At 43.9% G+C, this 24,852-nt stretch overlaps 1 protein-coding gene across 11 annotated transcripts in view; it reads left to right on the top strand.

Moving 5' to 3' along the window:
- Positions 1–24,852, top strand: part of DOCK10 (dedicator of cytokinesis 10) — a 280,049-nt gene that overhangs the window by 96,377 nt on the left and 158,820 nt on the right. For 9 of the 11 annotated variants that reach the window (XM_061636814.1, XM_061636810.1, XM_061636815.1 and 6 more), the window contains exon 2: positions 21,057–21,176. In XM_061636814.1, coding sequence (XP_061492798.1) covers positions 21,057–21,176 — 120 coding nt within the window. The remainder of the gene's footprint in view (positions 1–21,056; positions 21,177–24,852) is intronic. The other 2 variants (XM_061636806.1, XM_061636813.1) reach the window with 1 other exon arrangement.

Raw genomic sequence — 24,852 nt, 5'->3', positions numbered from 1 at the left:
TATGATAGCACTCTTCAAGTACATGAAAGGTTGTCACATAGAGGAGGGCCGGGATCTCTTCTCGATCATCCCAGAGTGCAGGACACGGAATAATGGGCTCAAGTTGCAGGAAGCCAGATTTCGACTGAACATCAGAAAAAACTTCCTAACAGTTAGAGCCATACAACAGTGGAACCAATGACCTAGAGAAGTAGTGGGCTCTCCGACACTGGTGGCATTCAAAAGGCAGCTGGACAGCCATCTGTCGGGAATGCTTTGATTTGGATTCCTGCATTGAGCAGGGGGTTGTACTCAATGGCCTTGTAGGCCCCTTCCTACTCTACTATTCTATGATTCTATGAAAGTCTTACAAAAGTACATTTTTAGTCTCAATTATTAACCAGGTAATTGGCCATGTGGAGTGATTTTCACAAATTTATCTTTCGCATGGAATTACAATTGATTTAAAAAAAAAACCCCTCCTTCATGAGGAGTTTGAAAACTGACATCTTTAGAAAATGTTACTCTTTTAGCCAGGGTTGTGTGTGCTTAATCTGAAATCTGGCACAGAATTTTGTATCTTCAAAGTGTTTCTGTTTTTGTGGTTCTTGGCAACAGGAAGAGACAATTACTTAAGGGTGTCAAGACAAGCTGGAGCAGGCATTTGGTAAAAGACTCTGGGCCAAAGTAGGCAAGATGTTGGGGATTGGATCTCCCCTTTGTAATTTTTGTTTTTAAAAAAGCAGCCACAGGGAACTGGAGGTCCACTGATACTAATTAACCCTTTCCTCATGCCATTTTCCTGATGTAAATCTCCCCCAGCTGTTCTTTGCCTATTAGAGAAGCATAGTTTTTTCCTAATGGGGCAAGAAGATTTATGCATGGGGAATGGTGTTGGGAAAAGGGTTGACCTTTTCCTCAAGTGCTATGGCAATTCAGGGAGGATTAACGTAGTAGATAAAGAGGGGAAAGGCTTAAACCCCTTTCTTCAAATGCAGCGTTCTCAATGTGAATTGGGCCTTTGCAGCAAATTAAAGTGAGGACAGATTTGTTCATGGGGAGGGACCATTCTCAGTGGTAGAGCACATGTTTTGCCCATGTTCAATCCCTGGCATCCCATATTTAATCTTTAGCATCTCCAGCTAAAGGGGCCGAGTGATGGATGATAGAAAACATCTGTTTCTGAGATTCTAAAGAGCCACTGCCACTCAGAGTAGATAATTCCAGGGTAGGTTGGTGTAATACACTGACTTGGTATGGCGGTTTCTTATATTCCTATGCTTAATCTACTTTGGCCTATCAGATCTGGAGGGAAGATGGATGGCATTTGGAGACCTATGCAATTGTGACCAAGGATATCAGTCTTTGTGGCCCTCAATAAATCTTTTAGCTGCTCCTGTGGTCACTATTGTGTCACTAAATTCCCTGAAACATAATTTGGGTCTTTGCAACCAAATAAATCAAGCAAAATAAGCAGAGACATGCACATTTACTTGTATTGCATATTGTATTTTGGTCTCAGAATGGGGTTGACCTTTGTTCAGGATTTGGATTTCTCAGCAGACTGTTAGAGAAGTTCTTTTGGAGCTGAGTAGCGCTGCTTCTAAATGTCTCTTCATTTTCGTTTAGGATGGTGTGAAAAAAATAGTCTAGTATGTTTTTGTCAACCATATTTGGTCAGTTATCATTCTTTATGAACTGGAATATTTCATCTCCCCCATTCTCACTGTGGAAATATCTTGTTGCTATTTTACTGGCTTTGTGGATAAATTCACAATCTTTGTTTAACACAAAAAGCAGAACTCATGTATTTAATGTTGCAAATAGTGGTTTTGTAGAGAGTTTCTGTAAGGAACAGACACCCTGATCTAGCAAGCAAGGTATCTATGTGGAAGATGACTAACATGTGTACGGATGTGCAGCCTTAACTGCATTATAATACTCATCAAACCACATTGAACTGGCTGGGTGAATTTCTTAATTTAGATAAGAATGTGTGTCCCCTTCTAGAGCTGCTAGTTTTTAATGTACATTTACTTTAGTCATTTATTTGCAAAACTTCTTATGCTGCTATCATTAAGACAAAATACCATGGGAAGTCAACAACATAAAAATCAACAATGTAATAACATCCACAAAGCAAGTTCAAAATACACAAATCAGGGGATCAGATTAATACCTTAACATAACTGGATCACCCCTCAGGGAAAACCTGGGTGAGCACATGGTTGCACAGGAATAGAGCTGCACTGAGACAAGAATACTTTGTACTTCATAATTTTTCTGAAAGCCACATCCTGATTTAAAAGCAAAATATAGGCACGCTAAAAAAATGGTTGCTCTCAATTACATTTGTGGATCTTATTTCATATCTTTGTGTGATGGGCTGTTATAAACTATGTCTATTTCAATTAAAGTAGTTTGGATTAAAGTAAGATGTAGTCACTGTAGCATGCTGTTTTGTCAGTGTATTTCTCAGTGGCTTATTTGGCTCTAGGAAAGTAGATGGATTCCCTTCACGTCTGCAGTTCGTAGCCTGTGCCTTCCCACCCAATATTTCACAACTAAATATTTGTCCCAAAGGCACTGCTGCTATCAGTATACAGTGAGTCTTCCCTCCTTCCCAGAACAGCTGGAGATATCCTCACTGCATTCTGTAAGGACTTGATGTACTGAGACCTCACAGTGAAGGTGACTATGACAGCTACTGTGAGATGTACTCATAATTCAGAATAATTCCTTGGTTTTGTTAAAAACAGGTTTATAATATAAGCATGGTACTGTGTCATAATGCCTGTAATTTGTTTCATTTATTTATTACACTTTGGGGTGAACTGTTACTGGATACATAGAATAGTAGAGTTGGAAGGGGCCTATAACGCCATTGAGTCCAAACCCCTGCTCCATCTTAAAGCATACAGTAATCTAAGCTGTTGATCTGGGTCAGGAGTCACCAACATTTTGGGGGCATTGGTCACATTTGGAATTTTGAGAAGGTGGTGTGAGTGCCAGTGGCTGTCATGGTGGGTGTGGTTTAGCAGAACCCAAATCTAAAAGAGCAGAAAAAGAGACAGGATCACAGAATGTTCCAAGTGTGATGCCCTATCAGCAGCCCCATCAACAGAGAAAAAGGCACCTACATCTGCTACTGCTACACTAACTCACAGAGATAAGCTCTTTGCTCTCCTGAGTTCAGAATGGATGGGAGGGTGTGTATCCCATCCTCACATCCAATGCTAGGGGAGCATGTTCAATGTAAGGGAGAATGAGCCAGTTCAAACAGCTCAGGAATTGAGCAGGAAGAGCAGTTTCTTGTGTGTTGTGAAGTTTTAAAAGGATATTTACTGTGACTTTCTGAGGGTGCCATAGGAGCTATTGGCAGGCACTCTGACACCCATGGGCACCATGTTGGTGACCCTTACGAAGTCACCCCATGTTTTGAACATCCTTTTATTTAGCACTGGTGACTGATGTGGTGTGCTAGGAGAAATCACTGGTGACCACTTTGGGCCATAGATAGAGACAATTTCTCACTCTTACATTTTGCAACTGGAATTTGGAGTTCTGCAACTAGCACCATGCATATATATAAGACAAAAAATCTTACCAGTCAGCTAACAGTTTTGGTATAGGCCAGTCTGCCTCAACCTGGCGTCCTGCAGATGTTGAGCTAAAATTTCCATTGACTCCAGCCCGCATGGCTATTTGTACTGCATCAAGAATATGATTTTTGCAGATATAGACAACATGATGGCAAAAGGTGAAGCAATAATTCAGGCTTTCTCTGTAAAATAAAGAAGAGCTAAGTGTAAGATATTTGCACTTAAATATTCTGGATTGTATTGTGAGGAACAAGTTAAATCTCAGGCGAATCTGCTTGCAAGATACATAATTTAGACTTGCAGCATTCTTCAACCTTGGGTCCCCAGAAGTTGATGAACTACAGCTCCCATCATCCCTGACCAGGGCCAGCGCCAGGCAGGCCAGGGCCCTTGGACACCAACCTGCCCCGGCACCCACATGCACGCACACATGCCCCACCTACCTGCCTTTCCCTTGGTGAATGCCAATTACGCTGTGGCTGAAAGCCTGCCATCAATGAAGATGGCAGCCGAGGTTTCACTAAGGGGTTGATAATTCCGCCACCATCTTGGTTGATGGAACGCATGTGTGCTACGCGCACGCATCCCTGCCATCAAACAAGATGGCAGCGCAGCAGAGGCATCAACTCATTAGGGAAACCTCGGCCACCATCTTGAGTGATGGCAGGCTTGCGCTTGCAGCACAACCAGCATTTATGTCAAGGGAGAGATAGGTGGGGCATGCAGGTGGGCATTGTGGGCCTGCATGGCAGTAGGGGGAGTGCCCCCTCTTGTGATCTGCGGCAGGGTCAGGAGCCGACGCTGCCATGGATCATGGAAAGGAGCGCTACCCACCCACCCTATGGAGGGTCCCTTGGCTGGGGCCCAACCTGCCTACCCTCTGATGCCGGCCCTGTCCCTGACCATTGACCATGCTGTCTGGGGATGATGGGAGTTGTAGTCCAATAACATATAGGGACCCAATGTTGAAGAACAGTGATTTAGAGTGTCTCAGATTTCTTACAGATGTTAGTAATGGCACTGAATTATGAAATGGTGGCAACAACAATTATTTTTATACATAATAGAGTGCATCTATGTCTATTTTCACTTAGAACTAATTTTACTCTTGCTGCGAAAATCCTTGGTATTTGAATTCAGTGTGTGTGTGTCCATGCTCGTGCATATCCTCATGGGCAACAAATTCCATGCATTCCTATCACTTCTAATTATTCTGGTGTAATATTACAATTGCATATTCAGTTTAGCTCTGCCAACCTGCAGCTTTCCTGCATTTTTCTATCAACTTCAGTTTGTCAAAAGGAGCAATTAATTCTCAATTTTCAGAAATCATTCATATGATCTCAAAAATCACCAGGCAGTTTTAGGGCAATCCTATCCTTATAGTTCTGTGGAAGGACACTGGGTTGTGTCCCACTTCTTTTTCTGTGATTCTGTTTGTGGTAACTTTTGAGAAAAATTTGTTGGACTCTTAGGCTGCAATCTTGGATTCAGGATTTAGATCCTTTTGAATTCAAAGGGGCTGAGCAGAAATGTAGAATTGTGCTGTTAATCTCTGATAGAAATGAGTGGGACTTCAAAGGTCTTAATTTGAACTTAATTATGTTTCTTCAGTTTTAGATCTGGGAAATAGCACAAGCAGAAGCTGTTAAGCACCCCTTCCCTCCCCCCCTTCAATGCTGCTGCTCTAATAAAAATAGGATGGCTTTAAATTGTGTTCTTTTTAAAAAAAATTAGATCTGATTGCAGATCTCCCATATTTTGTCTGCCTCAACCCTAGGAACATAACCTACCTCCTTACCTTGCATCATATGGCTAATGGGAATGGCAGTAGATCAATGGCAGAGCAACTGCTTTGCTTGCAGACCATTCCAGGCACAGACTACAGACCCAGATATCTCCAGGTAGGATTGGGAAGGACTCTTGCCTGATACTCTGGAGAATCACTGTCAGTCACTCACTGTAGATAGACTGGACTAAATCATTTGGCCCACCAGGTCTCCCCATTGGATCATAATGCCATTTTCCCTAAGCCAACCACACCATAGAAGAGTCTGCTGAATCAGGCTAGAGGGCCATCTAGTCCAGCATCCTGTTCTCACAGTGGCCAACCAGATGCCCATGGGAAGCCATAACCAGGACCTGTGCACAAGAGCACTCCCTCACTCCTGTAGTTTTCAGCAACTGGTATTCAGAAGCATACTGGCTCAACTGTGGAGACAGAGCATAGCCATCATGGCTAATAGCCTTTGATTCCATTATCCTCTATGAATTTTTCTAATCCTCTTTTAAAGCCATCCAAGTTGGTGGTCATCACTGCCTCCTCTGGGAGCAAGTTCCATAACTGTGTGCAGTGTGAAGAAGTACTTTCTTTTATCTGTCCTGAATCTTCCAGCTTCAGCTTCATTGGATGTCCAGGAGTTCTGGTGTTATGAGAGGGGGAGAAAACCTACTCTGTATCCACAACTCATAATTTTATAAAATTCTATCATGTCACCTCTTACTCACCTTTTCTCTAAACTAAAAAGCCCCCAATGCTGCAAACTTTCCTCATAGGGGAGTTGTTCCATCCCCTTGATCATCTTGGTTGCCCTTTTTTAAAACCCTTTCCAACTCTACAATATCCGTTTTGAGGTTAGGCGACCAAAACGGTACACAGTATTCCAAACGTGTTTTCACTATAGATTTGTACAATGGCATTATGATAAATGCCCCATAACTAACATCATATGGTGACATCAGGTGTAGGGCAGGTATATAAACGGCTGCAGAAAGCAGGATTGAACTCCTCACACATCAGCTGATGCATGGGGAGCTCGATCCTGTTTGGTTCAATTCCCACTGGGACCTGGCTGATGTGCCCAAACTCTGAAGAAAGCAGGACTGAATTCCCTGCACATCAGTAGATGTGCAGGGAGTTCAATCCTGCTTGGGCAGTTCCTGCTCCTGCTGCTGCTGCTGCTGCTGCTGCTCCTGCTCCTGTAGACCAACTTTGACAGGTGGGCGGGACAATCTCCTTCTCAACCACCTGAGATTATGGCATCAGATGATTGATAGGTGGGTGGTCCGGGCCACTTGTCAAAGAAGGACCACAGGGGATGGAGGAGATCTGTCCCACTGGACCAAATAGATTCCCCAATCCTGGGCTACATGGACCAGTGGTCTGACTTAGTATAATGCAGCTTCCTATGTTCCTAGGCTTGTAAACCATACTTGATTCTGAAATGCTAAGGTATTTTTTTTTCTTCTTTTCTTTTTGTGTGTGTAAGTAACATACACTCCTAAGTATGTTATATCAGAAGGGCCCCTCGTTATGGTGGGGAAGTGGGATTGCAGGGAAGGAGCTGCCCGCCCGCTCAACCTGCCTGCCTGCGCCTGCTCGCTCCCCTCATGCCTGCCCACTCACCCTCCCCCCGCCCGGTCCCTTGCTTGCCCATCCCCCATCCACTCATCCTCACCTGCCCCCCCACTCATTCACTCACCCTCCCCTGATCGCTCCCTCGCCTGCTCTCCCACCCCCCACCTGCTCCCTCGCTTGCCACTGCCCACTCGCCCTCCCTCCCGCCTGCTTGCTCGCTTGCCCTCTTCCCCTGCTCCCTCGCCCTCCCCCACCCTGCTTGCTCGCTCACCCACCCTGCTTACTCGCTCACCCACCCTGCTTGCTCGCTCACCTGCTGTCCTGCCCCCCACCTGCTCACTCACCTGCCCGACCTCCCGCTCTTCCGCCTGCCTGATAGGTAGGTAGGTAGGTAGGTGGAGTGTGCATGTATGCGGGTGCCTGATCCCAGGGCAGGCTGGGGCCGGCCCTGTCAGCTTCCATGGATGAAAAGTATGTACGGCTTTCAGTTACTGGTTTGGAATTGCGGTGTTACAGTGGCCTTTAACCATGGTAAGTTCACTACACTTCCTTCAGTGTTGGATTTGCAAGCTTCAGTTTTGATTCTCTTCATTAATCAGGCAGAATTCTCCACTGACAACAGTCTTGTCTTACATCACATTTTTTATTACTCCAGAAGGATTTTAACTATACTTCAATATTTTCTCAGTGTTCCTTCATTTTTATAGAATTTAGATTTTGTTATGGATCAAAGTCTGCCAGACCCTTATGGAAGAAGAGTCTGTCTCTTATGCTTTGGCTAAAAAGTATGGTAGGACGAAAAGAAGAAGCTTTCCGTGTTCTGCATGCCCATGTTAGGACTGCTGTGTTTTCACTTCTTGGCAACAAGTTACATTTTGAAGATGTAATTTACCCACAGTCTACATAACCACAAAGGACCTAGTCTCCATGAGAACAGAAATGAAAATATATTCAACTGTGCTAATGTTTTAAAGGGCCTCATTGAAAGGACCAACAAGTGGGCCCATTCCATCGGTCAGTGCTCCTGTTCTCCACCCCAACCCAACTGCAGCCAAAATCTACACGCTACTGAGAAGCAAACTGAAGCAACAAAAAGTCTTGGGGCACCTTGAAAACTAACCCTTTTTATTCACAGAAGCTTTTGTGGACTAGAGTCGGCTTCATCAAATGTTCAGCAGAACACCAGAATGTATGGACAGAGACACACTTACTGTTCTGCCGGTTCCAGTGCATCTCCATCTCTCTTTTCTGAAAATGGGGGCACACAACACTAGTCAAACCTCACTTCCTTTTACTGTAAAATCTGGGGGGAACATCTCAAGTGCATTTTTTTTTTAAAAAGTCAACTTCAAACACGTTTTGCAGCTGATTGGCAGATCAACCCTTTGCCCCTCCAGGTGCGACCAATGGAAATGCTTTGCTGTAGGCGACTAGTGCACTTACAGCCTAAGAATGCATCTGATGAAGTGGATTTTAGCTCACTAAAGCTTATGCCATAATAAAATGTTTAGTCTTTAAGATATCATTAGACTCTTTTGGTGTTTTTTGCTGCAAGAGACTAACATGGCTACCACTCTGGTACAAGCAAACTGAGTGGCCAAATGTCTTCATAGGAATTAGAAAGCAACGCTTAACTAAGCAGTAGGGTTTTTCCTGTTGAATGGCTGAGTCATAGGGGTTTGTTTTATGTTGTATAGCTGGCTATTTGGTTGTTCTTGCAAGATCCTGGTGTTTATGAATAGGGGTAGAAGTGAGTTGTCCTCCACTCATCATGATATCGCTGGAGGATTCATGTGAAATTGGGCTCTGTGAAGCAAAGTACACTTCATTTCTGTTTCATTTTCTCTCAGGGATTTCCATCAATTCCCTTTTTTATTGGGAGCATGGGCAGATGGCACCTTGGATGTTCCCTTTGGGGTCATAGTGTGTCAGATTGATTGCCTTCTTCCATCCTATGCCTAGTTAACATCATCTGCAAGACTTACTTTTAATTAAGCACGCAGAGAGTCGTGCTTTTAAAACCTCTGCTTTAGCTAAATAGAGGGAGGAGACCAACATATCAGAAAAGCCGTGCTGGGTCAGGCAAAAGGTCCATCTGCTCCAGCATCCTGCTTCCTACCCTGTCCAATAACATACTTCCAGGGTGCCCACAATCAGGCTATAAAGGCAATAGCTCTCTCCTGCTGTTGCTTCCCAGCCACTGGTATGTAGAGGCATCCTGTTTCTGATCATGGACCATTAAACAAGTCATAACTAGTAGCCCTTGGAAGACCCATCCTCCATGAATTTGTCTAATCCCTTTTAAAGACATGTACACTAGTGGCCATTGTCACATCTTTTGGCAACACATTCCAGAATGCCTTTTATTACCACTGAGTAATCACAACCTGAACAGCTGGCATAGCACAGTGGGGAGGAGAGCCTGGCTGGGAGTCCAGAGTCTGTGAGTTCAAATCCCCGCTCGTGCCTCCTGGGTGTCAAGGGCCAGCTAAAGATCACCCCCACAGTGAGTGGCTAAAGGGTTAAGTGCCCTGCCACCTGTGCAGCTGTGGGCAAGCTGCATAGTCCCAAGGAGCCCAGTTGCCCCCCACTGGCAGTTGCGGACAAGAAAGGGGCTGGCTTGTGGAGCTGTGGCAAGCTGAGCAGGCCCTAGCCAGCTGGGGAGGACTAGCCTCAGAGGGAGGCAATGGTAGACCCCCTCTGAATCCCGCTTACCATGAAAACTCTATTCATAGGGTCGCCGTAAGTCGGGATCGACTTGAAGGCAGTCCATTTTTTCCAATCACAACCTGACACCTCCCCTCCTGCAACCAACTGTTTTCCTCTTTTCTATCTCTTGCATGGGCAGGAATGTTTTCATCGGTTTTTTACAAGTGCCACACAGTGTCCATTCTGCATCTGTAAAGAATTGCTCTTTCAGTGTGGTAGTACCTATACTCTGGAACTCCCTACCCATTTGTCATTAGGCAGGGGCCTTTGCTGTACTGTTTTTGGTATCTGCTAAAAACATTTTTGTTTAGGCAAGCTTATCCAGATATGAAAAGTTGACATGTGTTTTAGTATGTGTATTAGATCAACTTGTTTTTAACTTCTGACTCTTACTGATTATTTTAATGTATATTTTATGTAAACTGCTTAGGTGTTGTTTTTTTACAATTAAGCGGTGTACAAATTCTGTTAAACAGATAAATTAAAATAAATACAGGTAATATTCCCAGAGTGGTTTAACAATCAATCCCTCTTCCCAAGGAACTGTAGCTCTGTGAGGGGAATAGGGGTTTCCTAACTCTCAGCACCCTCAACAAACCACAGTTCCCGGTATTCTCTGGGGAAAGCTATGACCCTTTAAAGTGGTATGGTGCTTTAAATGTGTTGTGCAGATGGGGTCCTAATTTCTAGAACAAGTGTGGGGAATTTTTGGCTTTCTAGATGTTGCTGAACCACATCTCCCACCATCCCTGACTATTGGCCAAGCTTACTGGGGCTGATGGGTGTTGTAGTTCAGCAACATCTGGAGGGCCAAAGGTTCGTCACACTTGCTTTAAAAGTAAGCATATTCAGTTTCCTGTGGTACAGCCACCAGTTTATGACATGCACTCTGCTACCAGGGGAAGAGTTCCAGTGATGACCAGCATGATTCTGGACAGTGAGGTCAGCATCAGATATGAGGGCACAGGTACAGGCATCCACTACCTCCCAGTTATAACTCTGTTCCCTTCCCAACAATAACCTAGGAAGGTGCTTAGCTTGTTTTCAGTCTTTCTCCATCTGATCTCTCTCCCAGTGCTTCAAAAACTCCTTTTATAACTCTCAGTGAATTTGTCTCTCCTTTCCTGATCACCTTATGATAACACCTAGTTTGGCTCAAGGAGTCTCCTGCCTTCCAGTATCCTGCTTCTCAACAGTCTTATGCAGGAAATTTGGAAGACTGGGGCCAGTAAGGCAATGCTGTGGCTGTCACCTGAACACACGGAGTAGGACATAGTAGTTAAAATGTAGCATAAGGATTAACACCCACCCTCAAATGGTAGATTGAGCTTTTCTGGTGGATTCTTGTTCAGCGGTTATTGAATTTCAAAACAGCCTTTAAAGGCATTAAAAAGCAGTTCAGGGGTTCGGTACCAAACCTATAGGATAAGACAGAAAAAAATTCTAGTGAGCAGTGCACTCATCATGAACATTGTAAACTCAAGAGAGCTACGGCTATTGGGCGGTATAGAAATATAATAAATAAATAAATAAAGCCCTGAAAGTTTTCAGTCAGCTTGCATTGCATCTGAAGATGTTATTTAACTTGCGTTGCATCTAAAGATGCTGTCTGTATGGTTTTGCCCCATTGCTCCAAATAAGAGTTCTCTGAGCATGAACAAACTTTGAAACCTCAGGCAAGCAATGCACTGTGTCTACTTCTAGGAAATCAATTATGAGGATATTTTTAGTCATCATTGCTGGAAAAGCCACAGTGCTGTGACTGGAACATACAATGAGAGGTTGTAGGAAGGGTATTTAATCATTAACAAGCTATATATCATTGAAGCAAACACATATATAGTAGCTGCTGTGAATTGTCATGAACATTCTCAACAGTTCCGGCACTAGCTCAGACCAGGTGCCTGTTAACGATAGCCTGTCTGTTGAGAATGAATATGGAAGGCTCCATTTTGCAGTCTAGTGAATAAATGGTCTGTAGAAATTGGATGTAATAGTAGGAGCTTGCTGGTGAGTGCCTCTTTTTATAGTCACATCATCATTTGCATCTAGCTAACGTAATTCATTACTAATTTTAAGCTAGCAAATATCAAAACAGCACTATAAAAATCCAATCCTGCATCCTTCAGCCTTGGCACAGAGATTGTCTAATTGGTTCATTTCCAAGAGAACCAGACGAGTTAAATTCAGGCGAGACAATCCTGAGACTGTTGGAACTTTAAATTAGAAGTAGCTCAGTTACACATCTCCCAGCACTGAAAGGCTTCTGGCTGCTTTTATTGCAAGGCTCCTGGCACAAAGATAAAACTGTAGCAAAATTTGTCAGGATTTTCCATCACAAATACAAAGATACCTCCTCTCAAAATACAAGGGGAAAATGTTTATCGTGGCTAAGTTTGCCAAATTGCAAACAATTGTCTCTGCAAAGTATAAAAACAGCACCACTAAAACTGCATACTATGAACTTTAGAACTCTTGGTAATACAGGGTACTGCAGCTGGGACAGTATGGAGGTGTCCAGATATTGATCCTCCTCCCCAGTTTCTGAAACAAAATACTTGAGATTTTAGTGAATGCACCATGTAGTCCTGAGATGGTCAGGCTTGTTGGATCTACTTTGTCTTTTAGTAGAGGTTCAAGATCTACAAATCAGAGCCAGATGCAAAAGACATGCAGTTACCCTTAAAAATTGGGTGCTTCTGATCATATTCTGAACCTAGGAGCTTGTTTTCCATACCAGAACTGAGCTCACAGTTATTTCACACAAAAGTCTACTCCTGGTTATCCCAACCTTTCTTAATTTCAGCAGTATAATTTAGGGTAGATGATGTTAATTTAGGGGAAGCCATTTGGTTACATTGTTTAACAATTGTGAGTTGGAAAACCCTTGCAAATCTACTGCAAATCATCCAGAGTTCTACCAATAGATCTTGATCTTCTTCTGTTGAAGCTGTTATACTCCATATGGGCCGTTGAAGCTGCTCCATTAGGGTGTATGGGGCACTTTCCTACCAATCTCAGTCTGCTTCAGTCAGCCCCTCAGTGTTCACATCTGCAGGGTTGAAAATAGTTGTGTCTTACCAGCAAGAGAAATATGAATGGAGTATGGAAAGAAACTGGTATGCAGAGAATACCCCCAACATTTGACTGACCCATTTAACTAAGACCCATTTAACTAAAATGCAATTGGAAGACTCTTTAAAGATTCAGGTGTGGCCAAAGACACTGTGATTCCATTAGATAAACTAATATTTGTTATTAGGAATTTTTAGATGAGCGTAATTCAAGTCTTATATTTCTCCAATAAAAGCAGCTAATAGTTTTCTCAGTGTTCATTTGTCATTAGCCTTACCGAACTGGGGAGCCATCAATATTGGTAGGATATTGGTTTTGTCTTCAAAAGCTCATGGTACAGAAATGTACTTTTCTAGGTGCCATAGGACTTGCACAAGGCCAACTGAATGAATAAAGCTATGAAATATTGCCTTGCAACTCACAGCTGATATAGTGTGGTGTGGAGGACAGAATGTTAGATATAAAGAACAATCTTACTTCTGGCCGGGGAGCAGAAGAGTAGAACTGAGTGGTGGAGCAGCCACCACTTCTGAAGCAATGTTGCTCATGCTGGCCAGGTCAGAAGATGGAGGGAGATTTATCTACATTTTTGTTCCTGTGCTAGCTCCTGGCTGGCACAGCAGAGAGTCCCAAATTAGGTCACTCTCTAAGAAGTGGACTGGCTTAGGATCAAATCCTTGGCCAGGCCAGCTCTACCCTGCTCTTGAAATGTCCTGGTTCAAGGAACTCCATTAGCTACTGCCAGAAGAAAAGCTTCTCTGTTGCCTCCTCTGCATTTTTCATGGGTTCAATGGAGAGGGGGGCTCCACAGCGGCACAGCCCTCCCTCCATCAACAGTGGATGAGGATATCTGCTGTATCCTGACATCTTCCAGTAGCATGGATTGGGGGTTGAGGATGCAGCGTTAGAATGGTGAGGTATGGATTTAAATTCCTGGATAGCTGCACAGATCTCTGTTAAGCTTTAATACTCATCTCAGCCATAATGTTCACCAATAAGAAGTTCACCTCACTGGGTTAGGATATGGTTGAAATTGTGAACAAACCCATGTTCACCTTGGAGGAAGGGTAGAATATGCTGTGATAAATAAATGCAGTAGATCGGTAGGATAAGAGAACATTGCTGCTTGTCAGAAGTTTTAGGGAACAACAAAAGCTATACATTATTGTTGTTGCTTCTACTATTATTTCAGTTACTGCCCTTAACCATCAAGCATTAGTATTTATTTATTGCATTTGTATACCACCCCATAGCCGAAGCTCTCTGGGCAGTTTACAACAATTAAAAACATTAAAAACAAATATACAAATTTAAAAACACATTTTTTAAAAAAGCAATTTAAAAACACATGCCAAAATGCCTCGGAGATGAGGAAAGTCTTGACCTGGCAACAAAAAGATAAGTGTTAGCTCCAGGCACACCTCGTCAGAGAGATCATTCCATAATTTGGGGGCCACCACTGAGAACGCCCTCTCCCTTGTTGCCAGACTCCAAGCTTTCCTCAGAGGAGGCACCCGGAGGACGGCCGTGGATGTTGAGCGTAGTGTATAGGTGGGTTCATGTCGGGAGAGGCGTTCCATCAGGTATTGTGGTCCTAAGCCGTATAAGGCTTTATAGGTTAAAACCAGCACCTTGAATCGAGCTCAGAAACGTACAGGCAGCCAATGCAAGTGGGCCAGAATTGGTTTTAAATGTTTGAACTATCTGGTCCCTGTTACCAATCTGGCTGCTGCATTTTGCACAAGCGGCAGCTTCCGAACCATCTTCAAAGGCAGCCCCACGCAGAACGCATTGCAGTAATCTAACTTGGAGGTTACCAGAGCATGGACAACTGAAGCCAGGTTATCCCTGTCCAGATAGGGGCATAGCTGGGCCACCAACCGAAATTGGTAGAAGGCACTCCGTGCCACCGAGGCTACCTGAGCCTCAAGTGACAGAGATGGTTCTAGAAGAACCCCCAAGCTACAAACTTGCTCCTTCAGGGGGAGTACAACCCCATCCAGGACAGGTTGGACATCCACCGTCCGGTCAGAAGAACCACCCACTAGCAGCATCTCAGTCTTGTCTGGATTGAGCTTCAGTTTATTAGCCCTCATCCAGTTCATTGTCGCAGCCAGGCACTGGTTCATCACATTGACAGCCTCACCTGAAGAAGATGAAAAGGAGAAATAGAGCTGTGTGTCATCAGCGTACTGATGGCAACGCACTCCAAAACTCCGGATGACCTCACCCAACGGTTTCATGTAGATGTTGAACAGCATGGCGGACAGAACTGACCCCTGCGGAACCCCATACTGGAGAGTCCAGGGAGCCAAGCAATGTTCCCCAAGCACCACCTTCTGGAGCCGACCCACAAAGTAGGAGCGGAACCACCACCATGCAGTTCCTCCCACTCTCAACTCAGCCAGTCTCCCCAGAAAGATACCATGGTCGATGGTATCGAAAGCCACTGAGAGATCGAGGAGAATCAACAGAGTCACACTCCCCCTGTCTCTCTCCCGACAGAGGTCATCATACAGGGCGACCAAGGCTGTTTCCATGACAAAACCAGGCCTGAAACCCGACTGAAATGGATCCAGAGAATTGGTCTCACCCAAGAGTGTCTGGAGCTGGCCTACCACCATTCGTTCAAGGACCTTGCCCAGGAATGGAACATTTGCTACCGGCCTATAGTTATTAAGATTTTCTGGGTCCAGGGAGGGTCTCTTCAGGAGTAGTCTCACTACTGCCTCTTTCGGGCAGCCAGGGTCTACCCCCTCTCGCAGAGAGGCATTAATCACTTCCCTGGCCCAGCCGACTGTTCCATCCCTGCTAGCTTTTATTAGCCGAGAAGGGCAAGGATCCAGCACAGAAGTGGTTGCACTAACCTGTCCAAGCACACCTTATCAATGTCCTCAAGCTGTACCAACTGAAACTCATCCAAGAAATCAGGACAAGGCTGTGCTCTGGATACCCCGCTTGATTCACCTGCTATAACACTGGAGTCTAAGTCCTGGCGGGTGCTAAAGATTTTATCCTGGAAGTGCCTAGCAAATTCATTACAGCGGGCCTCAGATGGTTCTACCATGTCATTGGGGCCAGTGTGTAATAGCAGATTGATGATTTGATAGATTTGCCCCTAAATACAGCTTACCATAGGCGCTTACCAGTGTGTAATTGCATCCACCAGGAGTTCATCTCCATCTGCACTCAAGCCGTCCCCTATATTGTTTCATCACACTCAGCTCTGGGGTATACTATGGAGCCGTACAAGCTTTACACAGGAGAGGGCGCTCAGGAGCAATCATGTAAACAGCCCGGGTAATTTCTGTATTTCACAGTTCAACCAGGGTTTCGACAAGAGCACCAGCCCTATCAGCTGGAATAATCCCCTGTTGAGCCCAGGGGTGATAGACCCAGCCTCCTTCCTGAGGAAGGAGGGGGAAGGCATGAGTTTCAGAAACCTCAGCCGTTAGGGAGCATGGACGATCCAGCTGTTGTTGAGTCTAAACTCAACCTTGGGGAAGAGAGCGAGTCGCCCGCCCCGCCAGTTCCCACGGCTGGTCCTGCCCCTCAATGGGACAGCGCTCAGCCCCCCAGCACTCCCACGGGACTGTTGGGGTATGCTCCTGAGAGCAGACACTCCTCCTTCACCAAGCAGTATCTTAGAAACGCCCAACGCTTCCCCGCCCTCCGCTCTCCCTCCTGCCGATCAGGAACCTGTGCTTTCCGATGAGCCCTTGGAGGCTCGCCCCCCCCTCACTGTGGCAGGAGAAGCGGACAGGGCAGAAGGAGGCGTGTGTGCGACGGAGTGAGAGGTTACGCCCCAAGACCTCTCCTATTTGAGGCTACCGCGCTCAGAAGTGGGCGCTGAGTCAACTTTCCTCACAAGTTGCAGAGCATGTCTAGAGTGCAGTTAGGGATTGTAGTGAGTTAGCATAGGGGTTTCTATGAGGCGCACAGCCTTTGATGTATCCATTACTTTAATAAAACAAGAATTGATTGCACCCTCATCTCCGACTGGTGGTTCTCGCTCTGAACTGGACATCCCCAAAGCCCTTTGGAAACTATCCGGATCCGTTAGTCTCTGGGGTCGGACCAACTTAATAGGTCCCCCACCTTTGCAGAGGGGAAAGGCCACTGTAAGTCTAAACTTCCACAAGCAGTGATCTGTCCATGACAGAGGGACTGATGTAAGGTCCCAGGTCCCCCACATTCAGATCACCAACTCCATGTCCAGTTGCAAAAACCAGATCTAGAGTATGCTCTGCTACATGTGTTGGGCCAATGGCATTTTGGGACAGTCCCATGGTTGTCATAGAAACCATGAAATCCTGAGCCGCCCCGGATAAGGTGGCCTCGGCATGGATGTTGACATATCAACAAATGAAACATTGACTATCAACCATGGCACACTTAAAAAATGGGGCTTCGGCAATGATGTCTAATTATGCAAAGACCCTGTTTGTGTTGTTCCCTTCACCCAACCCTCATGTCAGGAAAGAGAAACTGAATGGGTGGGGCTTCTATGAAATTGGTTGTCAGCTTGAAGAATTCAACTCCCACATTCTCGGAAGTACACAGTGATATCTCATGAACTTCACGTCACATGGCACCCATCTCCAAAGTATTAGAGAAGCTTTGCACTGGCCAGTTTCTGTGGGTGGAGGCAGTTTAAAGGTAGTTGGTCTGTACATGCAAAGTTTATTCTTCACCTGCCTTATGTTAGGGTGCCATTTTTAAAAAACCTTGTGCCAAATAGATACAAGTATGGGATATTTTATTTACTTAGCAAGATGTATCCACCACTCAACAAAAAAAATCTCTCTAAGCAGTTTGCATAATAGTATAAAATATTAATTGGATAGGATTGGGCTACTTAATAGCACAATTTACATTGGTTTCAAACAAATGAATCCATTTTTCTTAGATAACCTGACAAAATAACACTTCATAACGATATAGTAGCCTAGAGGAAGTACTATACTACACAGTGTTGGAATAGGTCTACAAAATCCGGTTTAGAACTGTCTAGTGTTGTGACTTTTGGGAAAAATACCTGTCTGATCCAACACATGGGAAGTCAAGCAATTGAGTTAATTAAATTGAGGGGGACCATGAGCCAAGTTTGTGGCTGTGACACAGATAATTAGTGCACAGGCCATGGGAATTTTGATTTAATTGTGCAAGTTGTGATGGCGATGGAGCCAATGAGAGGTGGGGGGGTACTGGCAATAGAGTAGCACAACTCAAGGATAAAACAAAAGGAAAGCATAGACGGCCTTCTGAAGAATTAAATGTGCTGTAGCAGTAAGAAATGTGAACCACAGTAACTTCAGTAACCCAATTTCTCTTTGCTGTATAAGCTAATAGAAAGACCATCCCACATCAAGATTTTTGTACAGTTTGCACTTTCTCTGCTTGGCTTTCTATCCCATTGCCTTCAAGTTTGTAATATAATACAGGCAACTTTTATGTACTAATGCTTTTTTGAGATGGCAACATCACACTTAGGAGATCCAGAGTAACCTTGCTGTTAAAACTTCTTAAAAGTAAGGTTAAATAGTAGGGAAAATTCCATTTGAAATGAATTGGTAGGATCTCACTATCTCCTTTATCATATTAAAATAGAGTATTTTGAATCAGGTTTACATCACCTCTACAAACTTCAAATAAGTGTTTTGGGGAAAAAACTTTTGAACAAATATTCAACACAATCTCAAAAATATTTTCTCTGTGTCTTTTCTTGACCAGATTCCTTAATTCAGGTGTCTGGATATCATTGCATTCACCCCTGTTAAAACAAGCTTTAGAATTTGCTCTAAACTCAAAGGATCCAGTACTGATATATTGCTTGCACAGCAGTTTTCTGGTTGCACAGTGGAATTCTCCCTCCTCTCCTCTCTCTTGCAGCTTCTTGCATACCCTCAAAATCTGCTCCAGAGAGTTGGGGAACCTTCTGGAGCAGTTTTGGGGAGCACACATGGAGGGGAGAGGAAGGGGAAGTCCCATTATACAAATTGAACTCTGAATGCATACAACCCATAGATTGTATTCTGGAACAAACCACTGGAAAGTAATTTTATTTGCAGCTTTCTTAGTTGAGACAAAACTTCAGGCAGTGATTTGTGTGTGCTCGATCTGCACATATTTTGATTTTTTAGGCACTTTCTCCTACAGCTGCTTCCACATTGGCCCATCACACAGGGGACCACACATTTTGACTGGCCTTGGTAGTTAAGTTAAAATGTACGGTTGCCAGTCCCCCATGCCTTTTCAGAACAATCCTATTCAGAATTATGGCCTTAATTGCTGGCCTCTTGTTGTGCCCCTACAGGAGGTAAGTGCAATCCTTTGTTCCCCTCTCCAGTTCCAAACATTTGTCAAGAGTTTGTGTTAGTAGCAGCCTTCTACCACCAAAGCAGTCAACCCACCCTGGAGAGAGGGTGGGAATCTCCTGCATTCTTGCACTCAGCCATCCCAAACTCAATGTAACAATGGGGCCAGCCAGCTCCAAGCTGGAGAGGAAAGAGGAAAGAAATGTTGTACAATTGCCAAAGGACAACAAATTGCTCACCAAAGCAAGGATGATGAGGAGACATGTTGGCCACTGCCACCAGACAATGTCTATACATCCTTCATGTACAGTTGCATGCTAGATCAGATCTGTGATGTAATTGCAATTTATCCACATGAAGGATGTGATGTAGCTGTTTGTGCACATGGAGGGTCCAGATGCAGACAAGGGAAACAAATCTGCCTCTCTCAGCCATCATAAGATGGCTGCATGAAACCTTGTGCCCCAGGAACAGAAGGCCATCCATACTCCTAGCAGGCCATCCAATCCTGTGAGCCCCTGCCAATCCTGGATGCTCTCAGAATTGGCAAAGAGTCTGGCTGAAGCAAGGCTATAATGCTTACATGCTAGAAGGCTGGGAAGGAGGAGGAAGAAGCCAGCAAGTGTAGTGTGCTCAGGACCTCTGAGCCCTGCAGTGATTGTGGCGGTCACAGCAAACCTGTTAAATGATGCTTTTCCTTTCTTCACATAGCATCCTAACTCTGTAAATACAGTTGGTATTGTATAGCAGGTTCAGCAGTAAGTGCTGTTGTAGATTTGGGGGAGGGTGTAACTTGGATCCCTCTTCATCCCTTTGATCTGATGATCGTGTGCAAGTATATGCATTTGTACTACCCAGCTCTCATGAATAATGGCTGGATCTTACCTCCATTGTTTAGGTTCAGAAGATAAGCTGCTTCTTAAGCAGAAAATATAGCTTTCTTTTGGCTGCAATTTGAAAATTGCTGTACCAAATTTTTGAACATTTCCTAAATTCGTGTCCAAATGTCAGATGTCATCGAGTAGTTTAGTACTTATGCATTTCTGTTCTCAATTAATATGTCGTAAGAATGTAAACATTAATAAGAAATATTATGTTTGACCTTTGGACATTGACACTGCAATCCTTACCATATATACTCAGAAGTAAGTCCCACTGAATTCAATGGGGGCTTCTCCAAGTGAATTGGGTTAGGACTGCAGTCATAATCTTGTATTTAAAGCAAACTTGCCTACTTGGTGTGCCCTCGTCTGTGTGCACGCATGCTGTATATTGAGGTACGTGCAAATTTATCTTTCCTTTGGACATTTCTCCCAAGCCCTTTTCTAAAAAGGCTAATTTCACACTTTGGCAATAACAGCACTTTCATGATGGCTTATGAAGGTATAATCCCTGATTGGATAAAATATGGGGCTCTCTGCCAAATACTTTATCCTGACAGAGAGACCAGGATAAGTGCCAACTTAAACAGAGCAATGGTACTTTTAAAAAGTATTACTTCAAGCAAATGACACAAATTTAAATGTAGCCAAGCATAAGATAATAATGGTGATGAATAAATGCATAGCTCATGGAAACAATTAAAATTAAAACAGGCCATGCAAATTCACTGAGAAGAATACCGCCCACATGCTGTGCCAATGCTTTGTGTATGTTGCTGGTTTTTTACAGACAAGTTCCTGAGCTTGATGAGTAGGTTAATGTGATACTGTAGGATGTTTTGATATTGTTTCTACATAGTACAGTTATCCACCCAACACACACACATCCTTGAGCAAGCTAACTATTGGGAAATAATCAGTCTGATCATGAACGTTTTGACCAGCCGATACTGCTTGTTTGTTGGTGTGCTCTGTCTCAATGCATCTTGCTGTGCATGAAAACAACAGATCTCATAGTCACCCTATTGTGTGAAAGCATATTAGAAACTGAAGCCCAGCTGCAGGGAGAAATACAGAGAAAGATGGCAGCTGAACTTAACGTCTTTGTGGTTGTGACTTGCTTTTGTTTCCTTAGCAGGAGAAACCTAAACTTCTAGAGCCTTTGGATTATGAAGCGGTCATTGCAGAAATTGAGAAGACTGTTGAAAACGATGATCTCAAAGACCTCATATTGTTCCCAGATGATGATTTTTCAGTAAGTGACAAAGCCAAAGCTCACCCAAAACCATTTCACCTCTCAAGCTCTTGGGTAAAGTGGAAGAGGTTCTGTGGCTTATTGAAGGATAGACTAACATGGCCAGCTCTACATCAGAATACATTTAACCCCAAAGGGGGACATACATTAACATCAGGAGCAGTTTGCTGGGTTTGGTATTTGGGGAGGTGTTTGAAAGTACCCTGAGCACCTTCACACAGCAGCAGCTAAAACCCTCCCCTGACTTTTCCCAAGGGAAAGGAACAATGGGGAAGTATGCCACATTGGGCACTGCTGCTGGTAGGTGCTGCAAGCAGCCACAAGCACCTTCCAGCAGTGGCATGCACCTGTTCCCTGCCAAATTTCTTGCTGGTTTGGCCCTCCAGGAGCCTTGACCACGTCACTGTCAAACAGTTCCCAGCCATACACCCAGCTTTGCCACAATTGCCAAGACGCTCTCTGTCTACCTCTGCAGATTCACACTTGAATACAAGACTGGCAGCTCATTGTACTCACTAGGGGAAAGTGCCACACTCCCAGTGGCAAATGTGGTTGAACTCTTGAGTATAACCCCTTTTGCTGTGGCGTTATGCTTCACAACTCAGATTACATTTTGCCTGCATTTTGCCTGCATTTTGCCCGTATTCATTGTCACAGTGAGAAGTAATTGCTGTCCTCTTGCTCCACCATTTCCAGGAATGACCAAAAATTTGGCATAGCTCCTCAGTTTTTATTTTCATAGCATAATGACTTACAGACTTTGAAACTAAAGAATTTAAATCCAGGAGAAACTGGAAGATTATTTATTTCCACAGTACACAGACTATGAAAATAAAACATTGTATACCTAGCAGATTCGCTGGCTCCTTGAAGGTACTCAGCTTGAGAGGTCATTGTTGGAAAACATGCTTACCAGTGTGACCGTTGTGAGTTCTTTCCCACTGCTGTGACATCAAATGTGAAAGATGGGGTATCTTATCCCAGCAAACCTCCCCAAGCTGCGAAGGACCTAGGTCACTAATCATTGTTCAGATTATTATAATTATACTTTAGTTTTCTTTATTCATTAAATAATCTGCTGTCACTGCAGAACTTTGATAAAATTGTATATGCATTATACACCATGCATGATGTATTAGGACAAAGGAATGGGATGAATATATTTATTGAAACCTTATTTACATATGTATGGACATATTATTTATTTATTTATTTATTTCGTTTCATTTCTAGACCGCCCATAGCTAGTAGCTCTCTGGGCGGTGTACAAAACTGGATTAAAATACAATAATATAATAAAATCAATAACACATAGCAGCAAATTAACTAACAAAAAATTAAACGTAAAAACATTAAAATGCCTGGGAGTATAGCCAGGTCTTAACCTGGCGTCTAAAAGAAAGTACCGTAGGCGCCAGGCGTATCTCCTCAGGTAAGCTGTTCCAGAGTTCGGGGGCCACCACAGAAAAGGCCCTAGATCTAACAACATTCCTCCGGGCTTCCTGATGAGTTGGTACGCTGCTTAGATGTTTTGATGATTAAGCGGTCTGTCAATCCTGATAAATAAATAAATACTGGATGTTATCATCTGTTTTAAATATTTGCTTAAATAAGTTCCGTTCTTTATTTAAATCCCATATGACAATTATTTGAAGTTGTTCCTCTAGTCAAGGGCTTACTAGATGAGTTCAGGGTGAAACAGAGTCTCTCAGCTTCCCTCACAGTGGACTCTCAGCCTCTTGAGATAAACCCTCTTTCTCAGCCAGGCTTGCTTCACTTTCCTCTGAAGTATTTTGAGCGGTTGCACAGAGAGGGAGGTATTAGAAAACATAACTTCCCCCACCCTACCAGCAAATCAAAAGTCTTCTGTGGACAGAATGAGCCTTTTCATCTGTGGAAGGCAATGTCTAGATTCTGTGTTATTTATTAAATATTTTGATTAACTGAGCTTGGGGTTGTCAAAGATTATCAAGAATGGTATAGGCATTTGCTTCCTTGTGTATAACAATGTATAGAAAGTGGTACATTTTAATAAGGATAGCCATATACCATGTACCGAACTTCAGCCTCATTTTTTGACCAAAAGTTCTAAGAGTGTGAGATGGGTCTCCCTGGGGAGGCCCAGCCAGTTTCCAGATGAGATGCAATCTTAAACTGCCTTTTTAAAGCTTCTCTAACACATGAACATTTCTGTTTATCCTCTGTGCTTAGAGAGAGGCAAAAACACATGTTCAGCTGATATTGTCATGACCCCCGGACCCCCAAGGTACTGGGTTCATGCATCAGACTCAGACCCCCACCCTTAGGGAAATGAGGCTGGAACCAAAAAGCTATTACTTCACCCTTGCCAAGGCTGTGTACGCTCACAACAACCCTGCAAGGTAGAAGGTAGGCTGCCACCACCCCTGTATACTGGTCTACTCAGAGCCAGGGGATCTCTGAGCCCAGAGGATATATAAAACCAAGGTCCTAAAAGGCAAGAGTCACAGTTACACTCCTTGCCAGGCACCTCTGGTTTAACACTTAAAATCCAAGCCTTTTAACTTCTTAACCCTCTTTGGTAGTTAGTGACTGAGATTGGTCAAGGTACTGAATCCAGAACCACCCTTTCTCTCAATGAACACACCAGGTTAAATAGAAGTAGCTTTATTAAGATATATAAGTGCACATAAAATATAGCAACAAGTAATCCTTTAAGACCATACACCCAAACGGGTTTAAGTTCTTACAAGAGAATTCATACACACAACAAGAAAATAACAAACTAAACTCACCTAACTACTTACACACGAGGTAGTTGGTTGCGTGGCACCTCTCCTAAGAGAGATGGATGTTCAACATAAAGCAATGGAACCAGACATAGGTTACCTTCCCATAAGCAACCCCTGGAACCATAAGGCAGAAGGTTTGGAACTCTGGTGCCAAGTCAGCATAGGCAGAGAACAGAGAACAAAGGCTATGGGTCTCTAGCCCTATACTTAAAGGAAAAGGATCCTAACGGTCCAAGATTAATTGACCAATCAGGAATTGGCTGATGTAACTTTCTTCTCGATGTTTCTCACATTTTCGCGCCTTCAGGCCTCCCTCCCAACTGTGTTTTCCAACTGTACAGGCCAAGGATGACCTTGGGTACCAGGCACTTGCTAATCAGCAAAGATAAACAGGTGCAGCTTGTTAAGGCTTCTCTAACCATCTTCAGCTGGGAAGTGAAACTCAGATTTGCAAATTGGCAAAGGCTTGTCTTTTCTAACTGTAACCGTCTCCCAGAGTCCCTTACTGGAGCCAAAGTATTGCTATTAGATTTTTAATAACTCATGACCATTACAGGTTCATGACAGATAGTACTAACTTTGATTCTCAAACATTAGAGAGGATATGCTATAAGAAGCAGTGGCGAGTGTTGGCTCCATGTCAGCGGGGCAGTGGGATCTACCCTGGGTTTTAGTCTGAACTGGACAGCTCCTTAACATTTCAGACTAAAGCCTGCAGTGGATTCCACTGCCCCACTGATGTGGAGCCATCAGCCACCAATGATAAGAAGGCAGCAGAATGTCACTGTATCCCATTGGCCAACGGAGAGGGGACCTGGCAAAGATGCCCAGCACACCTGAGACAGGCATAGAACAGGGCTACTCAGACACCACTGACATGCATTGACTAGATTGGTTGGCAACTA

Source organism: Rhineura floridana, chromosome 7 (assembly GCF_030035675.1).
Source record: "Rhineura floridana isolate rRhiFlo1 chromosome 7, rRhiFlo1.hap2, whole genome shotgun sequence".
NCBI lineage: Eukaryota > Metazoa > Chordata > Lepidosauria > Squamata > Rhineuridae > Rhineura > Rhineura floridana.
This window is presented reverse-complemented; position numbering and strand designations above follow the sequence as displayed.